Source organism: Procambarus clarkii, chromosome 76 (assembly GCF_040958095.1).
Source record: "Procambarus clarkii isolate CNS0578487 chromosome 76, FALCON_Pclarkii_2.0, whole genome shotgun sequence".
In the NCBI taxonomy this organism is placed as follows: domain Eukaryota; kingdom Metazoa; phylum Arthropoda; class Malacostraca; order Decapoda; family Cambaridae; genus Procambarus; species Procambarus clarkii.
This window is the reverse complement of record NC_091225.1, coordinates 18,300,675-18,314,189: the sequence shown is the minus strand read 5'-3', so window position 1 is coordinate 18,314,189 and position 13,515 is coordinate 18,300,675. Positions and strand designations below refer to the sequence as shown.

Sequence of the window (13,515 nt, the reverse complement as noted above, 5' to 3'; positions counted from 1 at the left end):
CAAAGTTTTGATGTAATACCCAGAAAAAATATCTGGATCACAAGTACACAGACATAGTCATCTTTAATGACTGACAGTGACACCTAGACCCATATGTGACACATGGCTTGTCATATGTCTTGAGAACTCTTGGTAAACACAACCTAAATTACCCCCCCACGTATCACCCCATGTATCACCTATGTATCACTTATGTATCACTTATGTATCACCCACGTATTAGTTACTTGGTTGATTGAGCTCACCTGAATGTGGTAGGGCGTCGAATCTACCACTGTGTAGCCTTGGTGGTTAACAGAACCAGGTTGGGCTTTCAGGTCGAATCTGTTACCTGTGAGAGAGAGAGAGAGAGAAATGAAACATTAAAAAATGCTATAACTGAAATAAATAACATTTCTCAATTATTTTCTGGGATATGCCTACGTATGCCCTGAGCCTCTGATTGGCTCTCTGTGACTCATTTCTGCCAGAGGGTAAGTCCTTATGACTCGTATGGTGTCTTTAATAAAATTATGTCCAATGTGTTTAACAACTTCTGTGCTGTTAAATCTGTTTAAATCTTATTTGGTTGGGATCTCTGCACTGTGTTTGGATAATGTTCCAGCGGTCTGTTGGGCATTTCTCCACAGTGCTGACATTTCCTCTTTTCTTCTGGAACCTGTAAACTTATTTCCCATGCACGTGGGTATCCAAACCTGATGTGGTTTAAGTATACTGCAGTTTTCCTATTGTTCCCTTTCAACAACAACAACAATGTTCAATAGTTTGTCAAATTTTTGTACCAAATTGCAGATTCAGTTTATTTCAAATGCTGTGTTTCAACCATTCCATTTTCTACAATGCTCTATGTCTAATTATTTTCATTATCAGAGATAGACTCTGTGGTATGTAAATGTCTACATTCTTTATTTTGATTGCAAGTTTTGCAGATTCATCTGCAATGTCATCCCCTAGTATTCCTACATGACTTGACACCAAGTTGATTGGTGAACAAATATTAAAAAAGTATATATTTCCCCCTTCTATCCCTTGCATTCTAATTTTATTCATCCCATGTTGACCAGACCACACACTAGAAAATGAAGGGACGACGACGTTTCGGTCCGTCCTGGACCATTCTCAAGTCCACTGCCGGCCATCCCATGTTTATTGTCCCACAACACAAGTGACTGTAACTGACCAGAGGGAGAGTTGAGGGTAGCAGTAGTCACTCCCCCAGAGATGGACACCTCCAGCTCCTGCACCAGGGAGTCCACAGGTATTCTCACAGTCTGGGAGGTCGTGACATCAAACACCCGTCGAAGTATTGCCTGGAACACGAACCAGCAACCTTTCACTGTCTATTCTAATCCACTGAAGACTATAATATTGGACAGACTGGAACATGTGACAGCCATTAAGATTAAGCCACTCCAGAGATGACACTCCAGAGTAAAGAAGGGTAGAAATAGCCTAATCTACTCTATCCCTTTGAGGTGTATTTGATTGTCTAAATAAACGTACTTGAACGGGCATGAATAACCCGTAAGTGGTAAAAAAACCCATAGATAGTAAGTTACTTAAGTATAGCTGGAGACTATACCTCCCCCCCAGTACACCCCACTGCTACACCCCCCCCCAACCCACACTACTGTAAAAGAGTCACTTCCCCAATTTTCAGAAATATGGATTGTGTATAGAACCAATACCTTAACCATCTCAATCACTTACCAGTGGATACTGCGTCTCCTCTAAGATTCACTTACCAGTGGATACTGTGTCTCCTCTAAGATTCTTGCCGTTTCTTCTACCTTATCACCCGTCGTCTCAATGACCTGACCTCCTGTCCTTTGAGCCAGCTCATTGTACTTCTCAAAGCTCTGCAACTGACGCTTCTTGCGAGAGGAGATGTTGCTGCTGCTGCTTCTTGACCTAAGGGAAAGTGTGCAAATGTCATTCATTAATTAATTTGTGGCGAGATTAGTGTCATTTTGCTCAAAGGTGTATAATCACTGTTTGCAACAGGTGCGAGAAGGTAGGTAAAGCTTGAAATTTCAATAAAGCATTGAAATTAAAGCATCCTAGTGTACTTATTTATTTGGATAAGGTCTGATTGATGAGTGAGGAAAATCAGATTCCTTTGATCTTTCCCTATTACCTGAGGCCGCCATCTTTTCCCCATTAACTGAGCCTACCATCTCCCCCATTATCTGAGACTACCGTCTTCTTCCATTACCCAGGACCCATTATCTTCATTATATCATGCTGCTATTCTCCCCATTACCTAATATTCGGGTCCTGACGGGTCCTGACACGGTTCAGACTCGTTTCTTCGGGCCTGAGGTTGTCCTCTAGCTCTAGGACCAGCCTGCCAGTGATGCCTCCGTGTAGCAACGGCATCGTTATCACTGGCGTCACCTGGAGAAAAATAATGTGTCGGTCATTTGGAATTTATTTGGTAATAATCACTAGCATTATTTTATTCTAGGAGTGAAGAGACACAGTCTGAATTCTGAGTTGTCCATTATACAGATGTAAGGAGATAATTGCTTGACAAATTTGGCGAGGTGACGGCAAAGAAAGAGAGATCTGGGTCAGAGTGCATCTTCCATGACTGTCCGAAAGATATCGACACTGTCCCTCACGGGAGATTTCTACTTTTAAGCTAGAGAAGACAGGTGGGTACTTAGAAGAGACAGGTGGATACTTAGAAGAGACAGGTGGGTACTTAGACGAGACAGGTAGATACTTAGAAGAGACTGGTGGATACTTAGAAGAGACAAGTGAATACTTAGAAGAGACAGGTGGATAATTAGAAGAGACAGGTGGGTACTTAAAAGAGACAGGTGGATACTTAAAAGAGACAGGTGGATACTTAGACGAGACAGGTGGATACTTAGAAGAGACAGGTGGATACTTAGAAGAGACAGGTGGATACTTAGAAGAGACAGGTGGATACTAAGAAGAGACAGGTGGATACTAAGAAGAGACAGGTGGACACTTAGAAGAGACAGGTGGACACTTAGAAGAGACAGGTGAACACTTAGAAGAGACAGGTAGATACTTAGAAGACACAGGTGATACTTGTGCATCTCACCTTGATGGACTTAGAGAGTGCTAGAGTAATGACAGCATCGAAAAGCTCCGGATCCTTGATGGAGGCGTCGGTGAAGAGGTAGACCTGAGAGTGTGGAGGACTGGTGTGGAGAGCCAGGTTCAAGGCCGACATGCTCAGCTGTAAAAGGAGTCACATTGGTTGTTGACCAGACCACACACTAGAAGATGAAGGGACGACGACGTTTCGGTCCGTCCTGGACCGTTATCAAGTTGTGTGTCATCACATAAGGCTTGATAATGGTTAAGAATAGACCGAAACGTCGTCTATTCATCTTCTGATGAGTGGTTTGGGTCATCATATCATCAGCCACGTTATTGTGACTCATTGTCGGCACATTGGTTAATACATACGTGTTGTAAATATAATGATTAAGGGTAATGCGGAAGTCCTATTGATCCGTATGAGGCAGCTACTCTTAATAGCCACCCAGATAGCCTGGGTGGCTATCTGGGTGGATATTATCTGTGATAACCTCTGGGATTCAGGCACGACTGACAATAAACAAACATATCTTCTAAAAATGATAGCACATCTATGTAAAAAAAGTATTGTCAAAGGCATAGCTAAACAACAACATCCTATACATCTAATCTGTCCTTGACCTAAATAAGCAATCCAAGACTTAAAATACGACGGCACCGCTCCTGTGCCAGGTAAGTTACGGGCTCACCATAGCCCGTGCTACTTGGAACTTGTTCCGAGTAGCTGAATCTATAACAACAACTTAAAATACGTAATCTTAGACCGAACGGGAGGCAGACCATCCGGCCTGTCTCCCGTCTGGACCATCCGGTCTGTCTCCCGTCCATCCGGCCTCCGTATTCCGTCTGGCCGGTGAGGTAACTTGCCTCAGCTTCATCGCCTCCACCAATGGCTCTCAGTTGGGTCAAGGCGTTGTAGATCTCCTCAGGACGTCGAGATCTCGTCACTGGTCCGTATACTAGAGGTAAGAAAATGCTTAAGTTTTAGTTTAATGAAGTTCAATATTGCGTCGGGGGCTCAGTGAAGATAAATGGCATCAATAAGTCAGAAATGTCACATGATTAGGTGTGTATAGTGACTGCTTGCTAGTTACTGACCCTCTATAGCGAGTGTGCTTGCTATTGTTGGTCAATAAGCTACTGTGGTAGCCCTGATGACCCTGTTGGTGAGCATATTGACCCTTAAACTACTGTTTAGAAACCCCTGTATTCATTCCGGGTTATTCATGCCCGTGCCAGGTTGCTTAATCTTCATCAATCAGTTAATCAATCCCTATATTCAGGTGAGCATGGGGAAAAAATAGTACTGAAAACTCACATAGAACAATTATATTTGTCTATTTTGAACACAGGTAGGAAATTGCAGATCGCGATTGGAGCAAAGAGGTACAGATTGAAATTTCACGATTGGAATCTGTACAGTATTAGAGCAATCTTAAGGCCAAGATTAACATCAAAGTTTGAGCAACCTCATCCCATTGTGTGTGTTTATACCTCAATAAACTTATTTCAATTTCAATTTAAAAAAAAACAAAGAAATCTCTCTCTCGGGATACTGAAATATATACACCGGTATATACCACCATTTCTTACGAAATATACACTCAAAAGTTTATATACTTGAAGTCTTTGTTATGTTCAGGATTAAATTACATATATACAAGTGATTAGTAAGCTATTAATGTGCACCATCTGGTTACCACTTGGTCCGGGAGACATCTCCCGTCACGCAGGGTGCAGTCGCACCTCCACAGATCTCCAGTATCATCTATTGATACTGGAAATGGCTCAAAAGGGCCACCACTTACGGGCTATTCATGCCCGTGCCACCTTTTGGGTGGCATAATCTTCTCTCTCTCTCTCTCTCTCTCTATTAATGTGGCAAATCCCCCCCCCCCCCCCCTCCCGCCCTATTATATCCGAACGAACGTTCGGATATACGTTCACGTTCGGTTACGTTCACTCATTACGTGACTGAACGTAACCGAACGAGGACACTGTACCCTTTACATATGTTGCAGTGTATTGAATTAAATCGTACAGTATTAGGTATTGACCTAATACTGTACGTGTTTAGATTATGTACGTGTTAATACTTTGGTTACGTGTTTAGATTCGTTTAGGTTAGATTAAGTTGCATTAGAGTTGATTAGTCAAGATTAGATTAGGTTGAATCAAGCTTGATTACGTTGGGTTAGATTAGATTAGGTTAGAAGTGATTATATTGGGTTAGACTTCATTACATCGGGTTAGATTACATTGGGTTAAGCTATATCACTTTTGCTAGATTAGGTTAGATAAGATTGGGTTATAATAGATTAGGTCCGAAACCTGACATATACCCGATATGACTTCGTCAATTTCAAGGCTCAATGTCCCCAAGCTGGTCCTCCACCCAGACCTCGTCTGGTCTGGTTGGAGGAATTCCATCATTCAGACCTCGTACTTGAACCACACTACGTGAATCTACACGACTCGACGGCAGGTCTTACTTACGCGGATCATTGAAGGGCACGAACACGTACTCCGCCGGCGGATAGGTAGCGACCTCGTGCTGCTGGACCAGGCGACTGACGGAACGTCGAAGGGCGAGCAGTTCCTTGTCCATGGAGTCTGTGGTGTCGAGGACGAGGACAAGGGCTGGCGTCGGGTGGAGGCCCAGAAGGCGACTGAAAGTGGCGTCCCCGACGCCTCCACGAACGAGATTAATGTAGTACTCACTCGCCTGTTAACGGATGTTCTGGTACTAAAGTTACAGAGTACTTGTACTAGAGTTATTGCAGTGTACTTGTGCTAGACTTACAGTGTCATTGTACTAGACTTACAGTGTCATTATACTACAGTTACAGTCATTGTACCAGAGCTACAGAGTATATTTACAATGACACATTACTATGAGAATCGAAACTTTGAAATAAGTCTTAATTCTTAACCCTTATAGTCTGTGGTGTTTGAAGAATCACAATAATATATCAGGATTATTATTCACTTTTTCATTAATAATTACAATTAATTTGTCTTATAATACAAAAATTCTTGCCTTAGATCCAAGCCATAAAAGCCCTGGAACTACATAAAAGGGTTTTGTATTAAATTACAAAACAGAATGGGGAATTTTGTGTGGTGGGGGGGCAGGAAGTGGGGTGCAGGAGACTGACTTTGATGGCCTGTTGTGCCGCTTGCTGGTGCAGGCTGTGGTGGGGGGAGAAGCAGGCTGTAGGCAGCTCCTTGTTGATGCCTCCTCTGGCGCCGCCTGCCCCGCGCGACCTGTCTCTTGGGCCGCCGTGGCTGCATTTGTCTGTACACACAAACAGGACGAAAGGAATATGTTAATGTGTTTCCATGATTCGGGGCTGTATGAGGGATGTATTAGGGCTGTATCTGGGCTGTATTAGGGGTGTATCAGGGTTGTATCAGGGCTGTATCAGGGCTGTATCTGGGTTGTATTAGGGCTGTATCTGGGCTGTATTAGGGGTGTATCAGGGTTGTATCAGGGCTGTATCAGGGCTGTATCTGGGTTGTATTAGGGCTGTATCTGGGCTGTATTAGGGGTGTATCAGGGTTGTATCAGGGCTATATCAGGGCTGTATCTGGGCTGTATCAGGGCTGTATTAGGGCTGTATCTAGGCTGTATCTGGGCTGTATTAGGGCTGTATCTGGGCTGTATCAGGGTTGTATCTAGGCTGTATCAGGGCTGTATTAGGGCTGTATCTAGGTTGTATCTTGGCTGTATCAGGGCTGTATCTGGGCTGTATCTAGGCTGTATCAGGGCTGTATCTAGGGTGTAACAGGGCTATATCAAGGCTGTATCAGGGCTGTATCTAGGTTGTATCTGGGCTGTATCAGGGCTGTATCTGGGCTGTATCTAGGCTGTATCAGGGCTGTATCTAGGGTGTAACAGGGCTATATCAAGGCTGTATCAGGGCTGTATCTGGGCTGTATCAGGGCTGTATCAGGGCTGTATCAGGACTGTATCAGGACTGTATCAGGACTGTATCAGGACTGGGACGTTACTGGAAGCCAATAATACAGAATGTGTAGCGAGAGAGGTGATAAGATGGTGAGACTGGTATTTGAAGTGCTAGATAATGAGTCACTCTGTAGTTGGGTCAACTGCCCCATGAAGATGGGTAAGGGGCCCCCAATAAAGGTAGGTAAACTGCCCCATGAAGGAACGTAACCCGCACCATGAAGGTGGGTAACTCCATGACATAATTGGTCATGGCATAACCAATTACGTTATGCACTCAGCTGAATAAGCAGCCCATCGTCCTGTTTTGGTAGTACTTATAGTAACGATGAATACATAGTATAGTATACCATAGTATACCGGTATACCATAGTATACCGACGTACAACAAAATTAGAACGTAGAAATCTGAGCTACTGAGTTGGATAATCCGGAAAACAATTTTTATACCTGTGTTGCTTTGGCAAATTAAACTAACCTATCCTAACCTCCCTAGACGTAATACACGATATCTAAGGCCTAAACTAGTACATATATGTGCTATACTAGGCCTAGAAATATCTAAGTTTGTACTTTAGCTTCATTTATTTTAAAATATTTGACAGGAGTCAATGTTCACTCACTAACGTCTCTGGGCTTCTGCACCCGCTCGTTGTTGACGAAGGCGTTGTCGGTGTAGCCTGAAGTGAGCTTCCCTGCCTCCATGATCTCCTTCAGCAGGTTATTGGGGCAGGAGCCAGCACCGTCAGCAGCCTCTGGACAGTCCTTACACGTGTCTTCATGGATCCCAGCCACGTTCTTGAACTCCTTGCTCGGAACACCTGAGGAAATAATGTGTTCAAAATCCGTTTATCCTTATTGAACAAGATTAATCAGTTCATTATTTGATATCGAATAGTACAAGTATTTATACGATGGGAGAGACTTATATACCGGATGAGGAAGATTTATATGGATCTAATTAGATGGGGAAGATTCGCCAATCTAACAGATTTAACAGGAAAATTAAATTAACACCGACACCCAAAACTGTTCCAATATCGCTGCTCTTACCAACGTCAGGGTTGAAGTCCGTGTTGCCAAGTTCGATCCAGTTGGTGTTGGAGTAGAAGTCCTGGATAGCCGCGAGGGATAGCCCCAGCAGGTGGATAGCCGAGCTGTAGTCCCCTGCGTCCCCAGCCTTGACTATCCTCCGCCAGCGGCCCGACAGTAACTGTTGCGTCTCGGAGAAGCGTTCGTTTCCGAAGTGGTACCTGTCGGGACCCAGGTGGAATCCCGTCAAACGCGGTAGCTTAAATCTTGCTACTATAAACATATGGTGCCTACGGTATCTTGAGTCTTGTTTACCAAACTACACACTAGAAAGTGAAGGGACGACGACGTTTCGGTTCGTCCTGGACCATTCTCAAGTCGATTGTCGTGAAGACCATCGACTTGAGAATGGTCCAGGACGGACCGAAACGTCGTCGTCCCTTCACTTTCTAGTGTGTGGTCTGGTCAACATACTTCAGCCACGTTATTGTGACTCCTCGCCTGCACTCACACCTTACTCTTTTATCAGCATACCTGACAGCCTACTTGGGGTTCAGCATCTTTTAACACCTTACCTGGGTTCAGCATCCTTAAGATCTCACCTGGGATCAGCTCCTAAGAGACCCGTGTCAGCCTCTGCCACGGCATCAGCCAGCTTCGACACGGTGTCAAGGAATGGCTTCGGGGACCTTGAATCGCCGTAATACTCAGAGTAGGCCTCCTCCAAGGTCATGCCTACCCGGTGGTCATAGCTCCCCTCCGCAGGGGTCACCTCCTGAAACAGAGGTCACAAAGGTCAATTCGGAAATTGGATGTTATGAAGACTCTGTAGGTGGAAGCGTTCAGAACATCCCTTCTTCAACTCATGCTGTATATTGACCTTACAATGCTGAACTGATGCTGTAGACTGACCATACAATACTCAACTAATGCTGTAGACTGACCTTACAATACTCAACTAATGCTGTAGACTGACCTTACAATGCTCAACTAATGCTGTAGACTGACTTTACAATGCTCAACTAATGCTGTACAGTGACTTTACAATGCTCAACTAATGCTATAGACTGACTTTCATATATTCATAAGATATAAGAAAAGTTCCCAGGCACGCAAAATATGCCTCTAGACCAAATAAACAAAAAATACCACAATAAACCAAATCTTAAATCTTCGAACAGCTTGCGTCCGAAAACGAGCTATCGAACTGTTATTGAAAATCTTATCATGATTTGGGCTTCGCAAAGTTCGAAATGTAATTCGTTGTTAACAAGAGCCCGTCTTCATTAACAATGGCTCAATGCTGGTTAATCCACAGCTTCTCCTCACTAACAATGGTTAAATGATCGTTAATCTATAATCACTCATGTCTCAATTGGTTGTCTACCTAAAACAATGACAAATATGCAGCGAATCATCTCTATAATATATGCAAAAAGGAAAAAAAAATAGATTATCATTAAATACCAATCACATTCTCGGTGCTTTCAATGTACGCTAAAATGTTCCTTAGTTTCCAGCCTGTAGGAGGCCTGGTCGACGACCGGGCCGCGGGGACACTAAGCCCCGGAAGCACCTCAAGGTAACCTGTAGTTGTTAGCAATGCTTTTGAAATGTATTTTGGTTTAGCTTTCATATATTGTTCTGTTGGCAATGTTATATGGACTTGAGATTTTAAGTGTTAACACCCTGTGTTTCAGGCCAAGATTAGCACGAGCCAAGATGGGTGAGGACATTGTGGGAGAGGACATTGTGGGAGAGTACATTGTGGGAGAGGACATTGTGGGAGAGGACATTGTGGGAGAGGACATTGTGGGAGAGGACATTGTGGGAGAGGACATTGTGGGAGAGGACATTGTGGGAGAGGACATTGTGGGAGAGGCCATTCTGGGAGAGGACATTGTGGGAGAGGCCATTGTGGGAGAGGCCATTGTGGGAGAGGACATTGTGGGAGAGGACATTGTGGGAGAGGACATTGTGGGAGAGGACATTGTGGGAGAGGCCATTCTGGGAGAGGACATTGTGGGAGAGGCCATTGTGGGAGAGGACATTGTGGGAGAGGACATTGTGGGAGAGGCCATTGTGGGAGAGGCCATTGTGGGAGAGGCCATTGTGGGAGAGGACATTGTGGGAGAGGACATTGTGGGAGAGGACATTGTGGGAGAGGCCATTGTGGGAGAGGACATTGTGGGAGAGGACATTGTGGGAGTGGACATTGTGGGAGAGGACATTGTGGGAAAGAACATTGTGGGAGAGGACATAAATAACTTTTACTGTTATCTACCAATCAGAGTGAGAGAGATAGACATGACCGGAAGCCTAACTGGCATCAGAAACCCACAACAGAACCCCCCCCCCCAGGGGGAGTGGGGGGTTGAGGGGGTTTCCTGAACGGTAAAAACAGTCACTACTGACCCAATTTAGGGCCTCCGAGTGCTGACCCAATAATAAGGGAGAAAGAATTGTCAGAGAAAATTACCAAGTCAATACGACTATATAGCACTTGAAAGGGGTCAGGATAAGGCTCTGGGATGGGACGGGGGGGAAAGGAATGGTGTCCACAACCCCTTGGACAGTCGGGGATTGAACACCATCCTGCATGAAACGAAACCGTTGCTCTACCGTCCACTCCCAAGCGGACTGGCGGAAAAAAAGGAAAAAACGTAAAAAACTGGAATTAGAGAACTAATTCCAATATTTGGGTCAAATTAAATGATTTAACACATTTAATTCTTTATCTTTAGTCGTGATAACTACGCAATATCGGAAAACAAACTATCACCAAATATAGGAACTCTTTATCACGAAGCAAAAGGGAAAGTAATGAGCTCTTATCAATCAACAAGGTCGCAGCTAATCCTATGTTATCTCAGTGGATAGTTTACTTAGGGGATAGTTTACTTAGGGAATAGTTTCACATATACCGAGAGGAATGCTCTACTTCACTGTGTATATCCAGTGTGAGTTTACACCTGTCTTGGAGAAAGTTAAGGACTGAAGTGTACTAGTTGGTTCATCAGTAAACTGTTGTAGTGGTTCTGACAGCCCTTCAGAGTTGGATAGAACTTAATCTTATTTTATTCAGGTCAATTATCATCGACAGTGAAGAAAAACATAAGAAATATTGAGAAAATTGGTGTTAGAATTATTAATCTTAACTTTTCGGTCATATTAAGCAGCATATATATATATATATATATATATATATATATATATATATATATATATATATATATATATATATATATATATATATATATATATATATGTCCTACTTGTGTATAAACAGAGTTTACACTAGCCCTAGACAATCTTAAGCCCTGAAAAATACCCTTCCTGCAATTGGATAGGGTGTAATAGCCTTCCCTCGGTTGTTAGGTTGTTAACTACGAACCAAAGTATCTTGCAAATATTTACGGAGCATAAACACAAAAAACCGGATATAAGCTGAGCCTTATCTCCCAACCGGAACTCTCCACTCGCGGGCCACCACGAACGCAGCGGCGGGTGCTGGAACCATGGGGACATGGGGGCAACCCGTTCTCCAAATTGAACGTCGCATTTTGACGTATACTCTACCTAAGGCCAACAAATTGTCGTACTAGAAAATGTCAGTGGCTCGCGATATTGACAATGTCCCGTTTTCTGTTTTGGGTCCTCTGGTTGGTTAAGATATTATATATTATATATATATATATATATATATATATATATATATATATATATATATATATATATATATATATATATATATATATATATATATATATATATATATTTGATGGTTAGTGGGTGTTGTTTAATATTGACAAACTCTTATCCAGCTCTTATTTATCACAAACATATGAAATGCTAGAATCCTATAAGGTTTAAAAAGAGTTCAAAACTCCTCCTCTCTCAATAAAAGTCTTGTACAGTATAGTATCAGCCTCTATGATTACTCCTTGGTGCTGTGTAAAGTCTTCAAAGAGATTCAAACAGTCAAAGAGATTCTTCTTAAACTGCACTCCTAAAAATTATAGGAAATCATAAGGAAGCACTAGCCAGTGTCACTATATGCTCTTGAGCAAAACATGTCAGAAACATTCAATATCTTGTTAAACATAATATCTCTCTAAAACAGCAGTGGAAGCTGTCAAGTAGATCCTTGACACGTTACTGGATCAGCCAGGCTATGACAGCTGTGGGAACCTACGGGCTACGAACACAAACAGCTTAACAGACATGACAATCACCACCAAAGAAGGTCGGTCCCCAGGCCAGGCTTCGATAGGAGAGGATCTACGGAAGTCACCAACGTGTAACCTGAGCTACAGCTTAATTGGAAGCAGCATGAACTTTGTTTTTACTTCACATGAAAGAAAAAGAAAACACGCCTCGCAAGCTGGCCACAGATCAAGCTTCGAGAGTAAAAAAAAACCCTAGAAACCATCAACAGGTAATCATAACTCAGATGAAATCATTAAGCAACACACAGTCGTTTTCTTAAAATTGTAACTACACTTTGAGCTCCACTCGAAAGCAATTTAAAATAGTCCTTACCTGGAAGTACCTGATGACGACTCTCCTAATGGCTTCTCTGGTGATCTCCCGGTGGTGCCAGACCGTGGTCCCTCGATCGAACCCCGTACAATATATATCAAAGATATCGCCTTGAGTCTCCAAGAGAGTTCCACGCCCGAGGAAGGCGGTGGTGGGGCGAGGCGTTACCACCATCACTGCTAACAACAACCAGACTGAAACTACGTCGTTTGTCTCTCTTCGTCTCACCAGAGCCATTGTTAAACCCGTTTCAAAAACTAACTTGCAATACACCTTTAAAATCCTCAATGTAGAAACACTGTTGATTCCAATGGAATATTTGGAATGACCTCAGATGATCTGTTGTTGCTATTGTTCCTAGTGGCTTTTGGAGACAATCAGGAAGCAACAGTTACTCAAGAGGTCGTTTGAGTTGAGGAGCTGCACAGTCAGAGTGCCTCGTTCACCAATGGCACACTAGCTTGTCGGCACAGCTGGCCTGGAGGTGTATATATATACACACTACCTGACACACTCCTGCCGGATGCCCATGTTTGTGAGGCCAGTGTGTTATCTTGATCCATGGGATACGAACCCTGAACACGCGTGGGTCGCACTTCATACATACCTTAACACATATGCTACGAGAAACACATGTTGAAACATATAGTCGCAACTTCTGAAACACAAATGTTATGACGTATCGAGATATATATACATACATATATATATTTATATATGATTTCCCAAATAATCACCTAATCTCCGGAAATGGTGTCATAGTGTACATACACACAGATACAACAGGTCAAATGCCAGGTGGTATTAGATAAGGAGAGGCCTTGAAAAGTCACTAAATACTGATAAAAAGCATCAAAGTACCGCATGGGAAGGAGGGAGGTCGGCCCTTTTGA

General features: G+C 43.1%; 1 protein-coding gene across 1 annotated transcript in view; it reads right to left on the bottom strand.

Annotated features, from left to right (window-relative positions):
- LOC123771444 (von Willebrand factor A domain-containing protein 7) overlaps nucleotides 1-13,168 on the bottom strand; it is a 21,617-nt gene extending 8,449 nt beyond the window's left edge. Inside the window, exons 1-12 of the mRNA XM_069313691.1 lie at nucleotides 12,623-13,168; nucleotides 8,683-8,855; nucleotides 8,102-8,301; nucleotides 7,672-7,869; nucleotides 6,237-6,376; nucleotides 5,575-5,803; nucleotides 3,946-4,037; nucleotides 3,077-3,214; nucleotides 2,264-2,397; nucleotides 1,746-1,911; nucleotides 1,181-1,310; nucleotides 246-331 (exon numbers count right to left, since the gene is read on the bottom strand). Of these exons, the coding sequence (XP_069169792.1) occupies nucleotides 246-331; nucleotides 1,181-1,310; nucleotides 1,746-1,911; nucleotides 2,264-2,397; nucleotides 3,077-3,214; nucleotides 3,946-4,037; nucleotides 5,575-5,803; nucleotides 6,237-6,376; nucleotides 7,672-7,869; nucleotides 8,102-8,301; nucleotides 8,683-8,855; nucleotides 12,623-12,859 (1,923 nt within the window). The 5' untranslated portion in view covers nucleotides 12,860-13,168. The remainder of the gene's footprint in view (nucleotides 1-245; nucleotides 332-1,180; nucleotides 1,311-1,745; nucleotides 1,912-2,263; nucleotides 2,398-3,076; nucleotides 3,215-3,945; nucleotides 4,038-5,574; nucleotides 5,804-6,236; nucleotides 6,377-7,671; nucleotides 7,870-8,101; nucleotides 8,302-8,682; nucleotides 8,856-12,622) is intronic.
- Between the last annotated feature and the right edge of the window lie 347 nt (nucleotides 13,169-13,515).